The sequence below is a fragment of the Thunnus thynnus genome, chromosome 19 (assembly GCF_963924715.1).
Source record: "Thunnus thynnus chromosome 19, fThuThy2.1, whole genome shotgun sequence".
Classification (NCBI taxonomy): Eukaryota; Metazoa; Chordata; class Actinopteri; order Scombriformes; family Scombridae; genus Thunnus; species Thunnus thynnus.
In genome coordinates this window covers 10603663-10617196 of record NC_089535.1, presented here as the reverse complement: position 1 = coordinate 10617196, position 13534 = coordinate 10603663, and the positions used below count along the sequence as shown (strand labels likewise).

General features: G+C 39.0%; 2 protein-coding genes across 3 annotated transcripts; one reads left to right on the top strand and one right to left on the bottom strand.

Moving 5' to 3' along the window:
- Positions 1 to 5152: 5152 nt before the first annotated feature.
- On the bottom strand, positions 5153 to 8542 carry rpl28 (ribosomal protein L28). 2 transcript variants are annotated; one of them, XM_067574936.1, is made up of 5 exons: positions 8475 to 8542; positions 7904 to 7991; positions 6044 to 6167; positions 5440 to 5558; positions 5153 to 5291 (listed from the first exon to the last, which is right to left on the bottom strand). In XM_067574936.1, the coding sequence occupies exons 2-5, from the start codon at positions 7982 to 7984 to the stop codon at positions 5202 to 5204; spliced, it is 414 nt and encodes a 137-aa protein (XP_067431037.1). In that variant the 5' UTR covers positions 7985 to 7991; positions 8475 to 8542; the 3' UTR covers positions 5153 to 5201. The 2 variants fall into 2 exon arrangements, with proteins under 2 accessions (XP_067431037.1, XP_067431038.1); XM_067574937.1 differs by lacking the exon at positions 8475 to 8542 and adding an exon at positions 8393 to 8417.
- A 200-nt stretch (positions 8543 to 8742) lies between these two features.
- Positions 8743 to 13241, top strand: LOC137171157 (uncharacterized). The gene is made up of 6 exons (XM_067574935.1): positions 8743 to 9182; positions 10252 to 10366; positions 10742 to 10854; positions 11446 to 11545; positions 12125 to 12246; positions 12415 to 13241. The coding sequence occupies exons 1-6, from the start codon at positions 9092 to 9094 to the stop codon at positions 12516 to 12518; spliced, it is 645 nt and encodes a 214-aa protein (XP_067431036.1). The 5' UTR covers positions 8743 to 9091; the 3' UTR covers positions 12519 to 13241.
- The last annotated feature ends 293 nt before the right edge of the window (positions 13242 to 13534 follow it).

Here is a 13534-nt window from a genome sequence, read left to right as displayed (position 1 = left end):
ATTCCTGCTAATGGTTTCACACTGTTCCACTGATCTACAAGTGGCCCTAATGCATAAAAAAAAGCAACAATGTGCCAACAATGGAAGGCAAGAAGAAAACTGCCAGCTGGTAAACAGGGATGTAAATACAGCAGGATTTTAAATATTTTAAAAAGCAGCTTTGCAAATGTTTTCATGGGTAACTTTTGTTTACAAGAAGACTCCACTGGGCAGCTTTAATATTATTTTTGCATTCAGTCGATCAAAGGTAATGTCAGCATGTCAGTAATCAGAGGTTAAAGCACATCAGGCTGCCTGAGTTCATCCCATTTGTTGCCATTTATTGGTTTCACAGATATACAGTATTTATATGCAAGTCAGAGTTGTTGATGTGATGAAAACAAGTATTTACAGACAGCATGGAGCCTTTTTCACAGCACATATTCTTAGTTGTCAATCACAGGTGTAATTAATGTTATTAATTGCTGCACTTCATTGCAACTATTGCTGAAACTGTGCCATCATTAATGATATTAGTTCCAACTGTGCTTTTACCTGCTGTGACAAGTCAAAATGACTGCTGTAAAAAACGATCTCAGTGTTTATAGCTGGAAAGTTGAGGTAAATAGCCTAAATTACTTGATAAATAATAGTAAAAGAAGCAGTCTTATTTGTTAACTTATTAGTTGTAGCCAACAAATACATTTAAGGGACTTTGACTATTTATTTTTCATAAGTAATTCCCATCATCATCACTATCATAAGACAAAAATGTGGTTCCTGAAACAACCCCTACACAAGTAAATGATACATTAAAAAATAATAATTTACACACACGATCAGAATGGAAGTAATTAAACGAGTCACTGGGTTTAACCTGCTGTGATTCTGTCATGATACCAGCATCAGCAGGCTCCTTTCCAGTTCAGTACATTTTTCCCAGAGGTGATTTGTCTAACACAGATTGTGGATGGGTCAATTCATTCAATCCTGTCCCGATCAATAATCACTCTAAACACGAGGAGCCACGGCTAGGGCTAATCTCTGTAACCATATCAAAAAAACTCTCTAGTCAATCATGTTAAATGACACAGTACAGTTTGCACTTCACTTCATGTACTGTCCGCAAGATACTGACTTTACTTTGTATGGAAAAACTGAACGACATGTGCACCAGTTCTGTGTTGCTCCTCAGGCTAATGTAGCCTACAAACAGCTCATCAGCAGCAGGGTGAGACAGGGTAACGTCAGCAGAAGGAGGCTTGTTCCTTCATGGACGGGACTAGCTGAGCCATGCGGGTCATGTCCACAAAAGGCATGCTCCAACAACAGATGAGTGTCTGCGCTGATGCCTGCCGGGAAGGGAGAAACACTATGAGTCCCATAATAGTTCATTCAGACCAGACCAATTTTCCAAAAGTACAGCTAATATGATCCCGCTAGAAGGCACACATGTGGCAGAGTTGATTAACAAAACATTTCATTATCCCTCTGGTTCATACATCACCCGAAGGCCTAACTGCAGCCTACATAGCCATGAGATCAATGCCAACTAATGGTAGGGATCCTGTCACATTGCACATTCAATGCGGGGAATCTCTCTGACTTCACTGACATGTTTTAGTTGTTGTTTTTAGAGACCAGCAGCGTGACATTATACACACCGTGTTGTGACCACTCGTCCCACAGATGCTGCACATCCTCGTCGTGGTGTTCGTGGTGTTCGTGATGATCCGGGTCTGTGTTACACACACACAGAATAGCTATATTAAGGTTTCAGAAAGCGTATTTGCAACGTCTGCCCTTGGACTAGTGCGTGAAAAATAAATCAGTCCTATGGTTGAGGTCACACTAACAACGACTGACAAGAGAAAGGGAAGTTAATACTGTGAATGGAAACAGCAGGGAAAGATTAAGAGAAAACACGCAGGATACAAACAGGAAATGAAAGGAAGGGAAATGTCAAAAATGAAAGGAAGAGAAGTTTTGACCTTGTGGACCCAACATTAAAAACACCAAATCAATCTCTAGAAGGCAAATATTAGATATCCTGTTCCTGATATGACATTCTGTGGAATCAATGTTTTTCCAATTCAGTTCAAACTTTTTTTTTTTTTTTATGTCATATACACACACAGCAATACGCAGATTAGCATTACTCTTAAAGCTGTGCTAAAAGACTAGAATCAGTAGTAATAATTAGGAATTTCATGTGTGGATTGACAAAACAGAACCTTTTAAAGAATAATCGGTACAAATTTGTTCTTGCTGCAAAAGTAGAATAAATTCAGTTCTTGCATGAATAATATTCAAGTTTGTCATTATTTGGCACAGAATAGAAGTGAACCTGCACGATTTACACAGAAACAATAATTGCTTGTTGAATTATTTTTGCTGAACTGTATTCTTAGTTATAATATTCTTAGTTTAAAATAAATGTTTCATTTAATAATTATTGGTTCACCCCTTGAGGTATCTTGTAAATGTTACTTTAAACACTGTTGAATATCACCGTGTTTCAAATTAGGCTCTATGTTGCACCCACCAGTTTTTTTAATTAAATAACTGGAACACATGCTTCAAGCTTTTACATTTTCATGCATATCTGTACTTATATTTATAAATGTTACAGAGGATTCAGTACCATTTGAGTGATGCCACAGCATCCGCTTGAGTTCCCTGAGGGCTTGGGTGAGGTTCTCCAGCTGGTCATGGAGGTGGATATTCTCCTCTATCAGTGCGTGGATCGTATCCTGTAATTCAAAGCTCCCACTTTGCAGGATCAGCAGAGTCAGGGGGATGAAGAAAAGCACTGGTGTTAGTCCCCTCATAGCGACCACAGCACACAGCCTCTGGACAGGGAGAAAAGCTTGTACATCTTCACAGACACCGAGCCATCCTTCTTTAGGTACATCCGTATCTCGTGCGAAAGAGATGCAGCTGAACTGTAGAAATGATTGGTGCAGGATTCTTTATCAGCTTAAACTCAACGGGAGGTCACAATAGTTAGTTCTGTCTCTCGAAAGCCAGGGGGTGGAAAGCTGCCAGTGGGCTGCTTAAAAATCTATCCGATGTTTCCACATTAATGGGCACAGTGACGACAACAACAGAGGCCCTTTGCATCGATATGATTTACTTTAAATGTAAATGATAGGCTTTCTGTATGTACTGTGTAAACAAACGTAAGACCAAAGTGTCCAGTTCTTCAGGAATTTATGTAAAATAGAGTTTAAAAAGGGGGTTAGGGTTCATATTTGCATACTGGGGACACAGAAAATCAATATTGACAATGATGCACATCCTCCCGATATTTAATTAGCTCATTTGTGCCTCGTGCAGCACAACACGCACGTTATCATTAGGACAACAGCAGGGAAGTGATGTCAAGAGGACTGATTGAAACCAGGTGCGTCCAGGTCATAGGTATATATTTATGTGTGTAGATATGTGCAAAGTCTGAAGCAGTTTTTACAAATACAAAGGGTACATTGCAGCACTTATAGTTAATGATTGTGTCTATTTCAACTAAACAGCATCTAAAGGATGGTCTGGTGCTGGGATCTTTTGGTAGAGGGCACAACAAACTTCACTGGAAATATGACAGTAAAACTAAAGTGCCCAGTCACTGACCTATATCTAGCTACAGCAGCTGAACCATTTGGATCAGGCTGTTGGCTGTTTAGTACACAGGAAACAGCACATCTCCCAAGAGTATATAAAAAGTGTAATATTTGGCAGACTACATGAACATGTTTCCTGCTTTTAAGGCTTTTACATTCTTTCAAAAGCTGTTTTTGTACTGCATATTTGAGACCTGTATAATTTCATCAGGCAGGAGGACTTTAGCTCAGCTTTCAATACCATAATCCCCCATAAACTGGTAGGCAAACTAAACCACCTGGGATTAACCACTTCACTCTGTTTATAGATTATGGACTTCCTCACTACCACCATCACAACCACACATCCACGACCCTCATCCTGGACACAGGCACACAACAGTCTTTGACTTATATCCGACAATGAGGAGACGCACAGCAGAGAGGAGGTCCAACATCTGGTCAAGTGATGTTCAGACAATAATCTGGCCCTGAACACCACAAAAACCAAGGAGATCATTGTGGACTTTAGGAGATCCAGGAAGACCACACATCCCCCTCGTCACTCAACAGAGGCTTTTCTACCAAAGAAAACTTACACAGGCCAAACTTTCCTCTCAACTTCTAGTAAACTTTTACAGAAGCACCGTAGAGAGTATCCTCCACTACTGGGCCGATGTGGTATGCCAGCTGTACCACCGAGAACCAGGACTTGGTCCGGGTTGTAAAAACAGCACAGAGGACTTTGGGAACTGTGCTCCCAAACCTGGACACAGTGTATGCTAACCGTCTACACAAGAAGGCTAATAACATCAGTAAAGACTCAACCCAACCAGGTCACAGTCTGTTTGTCCCCCTTGTCATCAGGGAAGAGATGCAGAACCATCAAAGCCTGAACTAACAGACTGAAAAACAGCTTTTTCCCCAGAGCTGTAGACCCCATCACCCCCCACCCTCCCACAGCTGTTGAAGAATGAAGACTATAAATATCACCATGTTAGCTTCTCCCAATCCCCCGACCCACCTCGCAACACTTTATTACATACAATACATATTACATCTGTAATATAAAATCTTCATACTACAGTGTATCAATGTTGTAATAACAGGAACCTCATTCATTATGCAAATCCATCATACTGGATTGTTAAGGTTTACCTGCCATCCCTGACTGCCTTTTATGCATTATATAGAGGACACTACTTCTATGTTCACGTCTTTGTGTTGTTTTTAACTTTATCGTTTTCTATCGCTGCTGGTCTCAGTTACAAAACATAATTTTGTTGTATGCCTATAATGACAAAGTGTCTTTATCTTATGCTGAATTGTCTTCATGATTTTCAAGCCTGACACCTCATCCTTCATTGAGCAGACCTGTGGCTGATATCACAAAGTCATTTTGCTGATTTACACTTACTCAAAAGTATTAACTGCATTAAAATGATGCAATAAGAAATACTTGGGAATAACAAACACCCAAAAAAAAAAAAAAAGTCATATCTGGGAAATCCTGCATAACAGAACCCACAGATGTCATCAAATCCTGGAACAAATTAAAAATCAGGACAAAACAGTGTTTTTTTCCAAAGAAAAAGCCTTTATTTTATTATCATGTGTATCAATTTATGCTGTCTTGGCAGCCCTGGTGCGCTTCTTCTTGACAACAACAGGCTTCTGGCTTTTCAGAATGGCACTGGCACGACGCAGGGCAGCCTGAGGAAAAAAAACAAAACAAAAAACAATCAAATTATGTTTTTGAAAACTTTGAAATATAAACTTCAAATAAAAAGGACTATCACACGAACCAAGATGAAAACAAAATTTTAGATTTTTGTGTGTCTACAATAGTGCTGAAGCTCACCATGCGCAGGTCCTTCCTGTACTTGTTCTTGCTAATGATGTGCCTCAGGCTGTTGAGGGTGGCACGGGAGTTCTTGTTGATGGTGATCTTCTCATAAGAGCTGGCAGGTTTGTGCTGGCCTGTGTAACAAGAAGACAAAATATGCATTCAAAGGGAACCACATTAGTGGTAATGATGGAAAACAAGACGTCACTTCAGACCGCAAAAGGTCTATGTTTACGTCAGCCTGCTCTACATCTTGCTCTAGGTGCATTGCTCATTTGTACCGGGGGTTCACTTGCACCAAGTCTTTTGTCCTTACAGTTCAAAGTTCATATTAGCTGATTCAGGAATCCACAATTAGTGTAGAGAAAAACATATTGTGGGCTTGTGACCGCATCCTCCTAAAAACAAGTCAATCTGATTTCTTGGCTTTCTACAATTAAGAATATAAGCAACTGTATAATGAAATTGTAAGTAAAGAAAGGGTTTTATTCCTTACATTCCTTAAGAACAGCTTACCAAAGTCAGTTTATTCAGTTAGGTCTGCTATTATTCCCTGTATTGAAACACTTTTTTTGTAGACATACAGAGAGATCACAGACAGACACAGCCTCATATTTACCTGCACGCTTCTTCAGCACAACGACAACACCCTTGCCGTCAGCCGCTGGCTGCACACCTACAGTCTTCTTGTGCACCAAACCGTTGAAGCGGAAAGAGTTCCTGGACTTCAGGTTGTTGGGCTCCTGTCACATGAATGGATTAAATTTAGATGAGCCCACTGAACAGCTTGTTCTGTTGTCAGATGACAATAACTTCAAAGACAATTTTGTATTTACGTCATCATCAAGCCCTGTCATGGCCATATCCACAGGGTCTGTACTGACTTCTTACGATGTCAATTCTACGATGTGTCCCGATTTGATAGTACATAACAACATATACTATTATTATACTAAAAGTCACAGTATGTGGGTTTTATTGTTGGTATGCAAGAAATGATTGTACAGTGTAGGACATGATGCCATATATGAGCAAACAATGAAATTACAACTACAGAATACCATTGCCAATTAAAAAGGACAGGTTCACAACTTTTCAAGTCTGTTTTGAAAACAGTAGTCAGGTGCCCAAATGAACATTAAAACAGCTTTTCTTGCCATCATCATCATTCCTCCTCTTCATACTGACCATTAGAAGATCCCTTCACAATGCATTTACAATGCAAGTGATGGGGGGGGGGGAATCTGCAGTACTTCCTCTGTGCAAAAATGTATTTAAATGTTAATCTGAAGCTAATATAAAGCTTCAGCCATCTTTTCATCTTTCAGCTTTTTAATGCCAAGGTTCATCTTTTTGTTACTATACTTCCACTGCAGCTCAACATGGAAACACAAAGAGGGAATTTGATGCTAAAAAGACAGTAAATGTGGCAGATATCCACTTGATATGAGTAACTCAGACTGCTGAAGCCTCACATAAGCTTCAGATAAACATTCATATGCATTTTTGCGCAACATGACTGTGTGGACACACTGGATTTTGGCCCCCATCACTTACAATGAAAGCACATTTGAAGAGGATCTTTTAAAAGCCGGTATGAACAGGAGAAATGATTACAGTAAGGAAAACCTCTTTCAGTGTTCAAATGAGCACCTAACTGTTCAAATACAGACTTGAGAAATAGTGAACCTGTCCTTTAAATTCAAAGTGTTTTTACACAGATTTAATGTTAAATTTAAGTTTTACAAATCTTCCTCAAGCTTCCTCATCACCATCACAACCTGCTTCAATGTTTGCAGCTGCGAGTACCTCCTCCATTACTTTTGTGCGTTGCATTGTTGAAACATTTTATAAAATCAACAGCAAACCAAATATAACAATATTGAAGTTGGCTTCTGATTTGGGGTGAAGGTAAACGGTTAAAGCTAAGGGAAACGTAAATAATGATATTTAGCAGCTAATTCTCCATTTTTACACCACTTACACTTATGAAAGTGTTAAACATTGTAGCAAAAACCCACTTTCAGATTTGTGATACCTTCCAGATTTGACAAGTTTAAGTACAGTGGTTTTTGATCTGGACCTGGTCTAATGTGGACTGGATGGGAAAATATCAGTGAAATCAATCAGTGATGTATAATATCATTTTTCATACTCAACATAAAAGTTTCACAAGTCTGAAAGTGGGTTTAAACAGCTTTAAGGCTTTTGCTACGATGTCTAACTCTCTTTCATAAGTGTCAGTGGTGAAAAAACAGAATCAGCCCCTAAATATTAATATTCACGTTTCCCTTAACCCCAAATCAGAAGTTGACTTCAGTGTCATCCAAACATATGACTTAAGTCTTCACAGTGACTTTTTGTGAACCCACAAGTGTGTCACTTTTCCAGTTTGATTACACTTCATACTCAAGAGCTGCTTTACATTAGTCTGTGATATTAAGTAAAGTCAGAGCTTTCACACAGGTAGGTTACTCACAGTGCTGTAGGTCTGTCCGTTCCTCTTGATGAGGAAGCTGGAGCAGTTCCTGATGACCATCCACTGCAAATGGGACGACATGATGAACCTAGAGAAAGACAGGAGTCAGATGTTAATGAAACACAATAAAGTGACGGCTAATAAGTGAATTATTAGCAACTAGCATTGGCTGAACGTGTTCGCTTAGTTTCACACTTTATAGAGGGGTACCAACGGGTTGAGTGGGGAACTTTTAAGCCAGTGTAACAATATAGACAGCTTAGATATGTTTGTACTCATATGTATAAAACAAAGTGCGCTGTTGTCACACTGAAGCACTAAGTTCTCTAGCGTTAGCTATAAACAGCTCAACACGGGAGACTGATGCGGCACGACGAGGCCTAACAAGGCGACGTGCTCACATGCTTTAATCTTTTAATTTCTCCAAAATATAGACACATTTAATACCACGTGAGGTGCACAACAATCAACACAACAATTTTATCTTACTTTATAAGTTTAACTACGAGTAAGATGGGAAAAGAAATCGACTTTAGTGACCGGCTATTAGCAGCCGAAGCGACCACGTTACCTTTTAGCGGAGGAAGAGGACTGGAAAGGGCGGAAACCGCTTTACGGAGCCTCTGTAACAGATCACTACGCGCCAACGGCCACATTTTTATAAAATATTTGCAATCAAACCCACATTTTTACACATATAGCACACGTATATTGGATACTTATTGTGTCTGTACTAGTTTTTTGGTATTATTATGAGGCTATATCATGTTTTGAATTTAATTTGCTGAAGTACTACTTTTTCATACATCCAGCGGATGAACACGCCCTCACTGCGCTCGCTGACAGCGTGACGTCTTTACTGTGCGCCTCGTGTTGTTTACAGACAGCCGTTAGATATCCAGTTTCCCAAAAATCAGTTGTTTTGATCCCCAACATGGGAGAGCTAGTTCAAGATTATAACATGAGTGCATATCGAGGACAAGCACAGAGTAAATTAGACGATCATTAATAGAGAAAACAGCGTTTTTTGGACGGCGAATTTGTGTAAAGTATTTTTATGGATGTTGTCTGAATGCATCTGAATTGGAGGCTGCAAACCAAAAAGTTGCCAAGAGGTTAAAGTCTCCTGGACAGCTGCCACTTTTAAAGTTACTGTCTGGGCTAATATGACAATGTGAGAAGTCAAACATGGATGAAGAGGAAGATGTGGAGACAATTGGTGAGCAGCTGTACAGTCGGATTTACCCAAAACATGAAGAGTATGCAGGAAAACTCACAGGTGAGGAGATTTGCACTGCATTTTGTTTGTTTTGTTACATTATAAATCATGTTGTTTTTTTTTTGGGGGGGGGGGGGGGGGGGGGGGGGTTAACGAAAGAGAAACACAGTGGTGGAAGAAGTAGTCAGATCCTTTACTTAAGTAAAAATACCAATACAACAATGTAAAAATGCTCCATTACAAGTAAAAGTCCTGCATGAAAAATCCTACTTAAGTAAAAGTACATAAGTATTAGCAGCAACATGTACTCAAAGTATTGCAGTAAAAGTAGTGGTTTGGTCCCTCTGACTGATATATTATTATATATGACATCATTAGATTATTAATTCTAAATCATCAGTGTTAGAGCAGCATGCTACTGTTGTAGCTGTTGGAGGTGGAGCTAGTTTCAACTACTTTATATACAGTTAGCTAGTTTAGTCCAGTGGTTCCCAACTTAGGGGTCGGGCCCCTCCAAAGGGTCACCATATAAATCTGAGGGGTCGTGAGATTATTAATGGGAGAGGAAAGAAGAAAAAACAAAGTTCTGAGACACAAATCTGTTTTCAGACTTTTTCTCTCATCTTTGATTTTTGGTGAAATATTGGATCATTTGAACATTTATTGAAATGAAACCATGTGAGAAGTTTAGAGGTGGAGCTGTTAACAACTCATAGACATCTGAAATATGACCCTGACTACACTTTTTGTAAGATGTCAAAAGCCAAAAAGGTTGTAAACTACTGGTTTCATCTTTAACAATGTGTTGTATTTTAAAAGCTTGTTATATTATCCATTGTGTCAAATCTTCATCTGAAAAGTAACTAAAGCTGTCAAATAAATGTAGCGGAGTAGAAAGTACAATATTTCCATCTGAAATGTAGTGGAGTGGAAGTATAAAGCATCAAATGAAAATACTCAAGTTAGTACAAGTACTTCAAGACTGTACTTAATTACAGCACTTGAGTAAATGTACTTAGTTAATTTCCACTCCTGGAGAAACAGTTATATTGTTACCATCAGCAAAATCTGTCGAATTGTACCTTTGAAAACACAGCACAAATCAAAGTTTCCTGTCTGTGTGTGTCAGGTATGTTGCTGGAGCTGCCAGGTCCTGTCCTGAGCCAGATGCTGCAGGATGAGGTGATGCTGACCGCAGCCGTGGAGAAAGCTCTCAGAGCCCTGCAGGTGGCACAGGAGCCCAGGTACAGGCCAGACCTGTCTCCCTCCATCATCCTAAGCAGACTGGTCTTAGACAGTATGTGGGTTCACATAATCGTCATTCTGAGCCATATGCATTCCCAGCAGAGGACTGAAGTAGTCTTAAAGAATGGCATCACAGTTTTTCAAGTCTGTCCTAAAACAATAGTCAGAGGGAATACTCTTATCTAGGTATTTTTGCCCATGAAGGCAACATCAGCTATTTACAACCAAGTTTGGGTCAAAGTATTATTTTGGGATTGAGGAACAGTTAATACATGTTATTGCCAGATTCTGAACAAATGGCACATCATGGAATTTATTTGAGTGTTGAAAACCTTTCAAACGATGTATTCCCATGTAACTGCACGTCTTTGCAGCAAAGTAACATGTAAAGAGGAAGATGATGTGTCTGCGTCCTCGGACTCTTTGGGGGAGCAGCTGTTTGAGCTGGTGGATGTTTACAACACCGGTCATTCACAGAAAATCACAGGTAAGCAAACAGTCCTCTGACTCAAAAAATGCCAAATATTATGCAGTAAAATCCCACTTATTTTTCTTTTAGAACAGGTTCATTTAAATTGTAACAGCTGTGTGCTAATTTTAAGATGATTTTTCTAACAAGAACATGTTCAACTGTGGCTAAAGCACATGTACTATGAGGTTACCTTTTTTTGTTTTTCTAAAACTGTTTTCTCATTTAATTTGGTAAATGGCAAAATAAAAATGTTTTTTGGTTTTTCAGTTTGATTATCCAACTAACTGCTTAAAATACTGTACTTGAACCAATGTTCATTTTTAGCCATGCTAGCAGCCCTACAGGTGCTGATGTTAGTGGGTTGATCAATTAGTCCACCATTTTGGTCCAGACTGAAATACCTCAACAACTATCGGATGGATTACCATGAAATTTTGTTCCGATATTCATGGTCCCCAGAAGATAACTCCTACTGACTTTGGTGATCTAGTACCACCACGATTTTTGTTTTTTAGTAACACATCTTGACAACTTTTGGATGGATTGCTATGAAATTGAGTATAGACATGCATAATTTGTAAAATATGAGTCCCTGTTCCTCCACAGGAATGCTTCTGGAGCAGCACAAAGAGGCAGTGTTAAACCTACTTTCAGATTCCAAACTGCTGGAAGAGCAGGTGAACCGAGCTCTGAAGACACTAAAAGAGTATGTAACGTACTACTGTTTGTAGAAAATACTTCTACTTGCATACAAGGGGATATTTACACATTTTTATCCATTTCCCTTTCTTTCTCAAAGTGAATCCTCTTACATTTCAACCAAGCCATTAAATCTGCTGTACAACCAAATTGCAATTCATATCTAATCAATCAGAACCAATATTAATTGATAAATTACAGTTACAATACTTGTTTGAACTTCGGCTGCAACTAACAGTTATTTTCATTAACCTTCAATCTGTCTATTTTATTTCTCGATTTATCAACTAGTTGTTGTCAGAAAATGGTGATAAATGTGGATCACTGTTTCCCATAGCCCAACATGCAACCTCAAGTGTCCCGACCAACAGTCCATAACCCGAAGATATTCACTTTGCTATCATTTAAGACTAAATAAACCAGAATATATTCACATTTAAGAAGCTGGAATGAGAGAATTTTAGTGTATTTTCCTAAAAAATTCCTCAAAACAATCAATTATCATAATAGCTGGCGATTTTCTATCAATTAGTCGACTAATCGGTGTCGCTCTAGTTGTAATAATGTTCCTGGTGCTTCCCTTCAGGCAGAATGTGGAGGAGACGGACGTCAGTGACTCGTCGGACGCTGATGACACAGAGAGGCTGGGAGAGAGGCTCTTTTCATTGGTGGAGGAGCTGGATCCACTTCATGCAAATTATATTACAGGTGAGCTGAGACTCATTCATCTTCCTAGATTGAATATCTTTTGGAAGTTTACTACATTTCTTTTTGTGGAGGTCTTGTAAGGTGCAAAGAAAGACTAAATGTCTTTATAGGTCACAAGCGTAACACTAAAGACATTTCTGTTGTAAAACTATGCATCTGTCTGCGTAGGTATGCTACTGGAGATGGAGCCGGTTGCTCTCAGACAGCTGCTCAATGACCACAAGATGCTGGAAGTTGCTGTTCAGAAAGCAAAAGCAGCGTTGGACACTTAGAGATGAACTTTCTCAATGATAAATACTTACTTGAACAGAAGAGGACAACAGAGTTTTGCACACAGAATCAACACATCAATTAAAGAGCTGAGATACTATAATGGTGGGAAGAGATGACATGTCTCTCCAGTATATCATGTTAATACAAATGACCTCTTACATAACCAGCTACTCTTATGTTTATTTTATACTGATCAACTGTACTGGACCAACTGTAAATAACTGAAGAGTCTGGAAAGCTGAAATCAAGTTGATATGACCCTGTTTCCTAATTCCTGATTGTCCTTCTTAGATAAATGAACTGAACACAAGTGTCAAATGAAGAATATTTGTCTGCTCCACCTGGGAGCCGGACTTCCACAATAGGACATCAGAATCATTGTGTGCTTGATAAAAAAAAATCTCTACAGTGGGCTGTAAGAGAGGATTCACTCAAAAGAAGTGCTTATCTAAGTGTTGCCAACAGTCGTGTTATAGATGTACAATGTATTTGTTGTTCATTTTCTATTTGTACTGTGTCATAATGATGTTATAGTGACTTGGTGAATTTTCTTTGCTAACAGAGAATACAGAGAATGTATTATATATAAATTAAGGAGACTCTACATTGGATCAAGTTGTCTGTTGATCCATCACCTTGATTCAAACTGAAATATCTCAACAACTATCGGATGGATTGCCGTTAAATTTTTGTACAGACATTCATGTTCCTCAAAGGGTGAATCTTACCAATGTTGATGATCCCAAGTTTATTCCTGGCATCACCAGCAGGTCAAAGTTTTCACTTATCCTGTAAAATATCTCAACGTATATATCTGCATGATAGGATGGTATTTTGCACCAATATTGATGGTTCCCAGAGGATGAATCCTGACTTCGGTGATCTTCTGACTTTTCCTCTAGCACCACCATGAAGTTCACAACTGTGGTTTTGGGTGAATTTATATCTCAGCAAATAACGTATCCCCTTCAGGATGAGTTGTAACAACTTTGATGATGACCTAACTTGCACCATC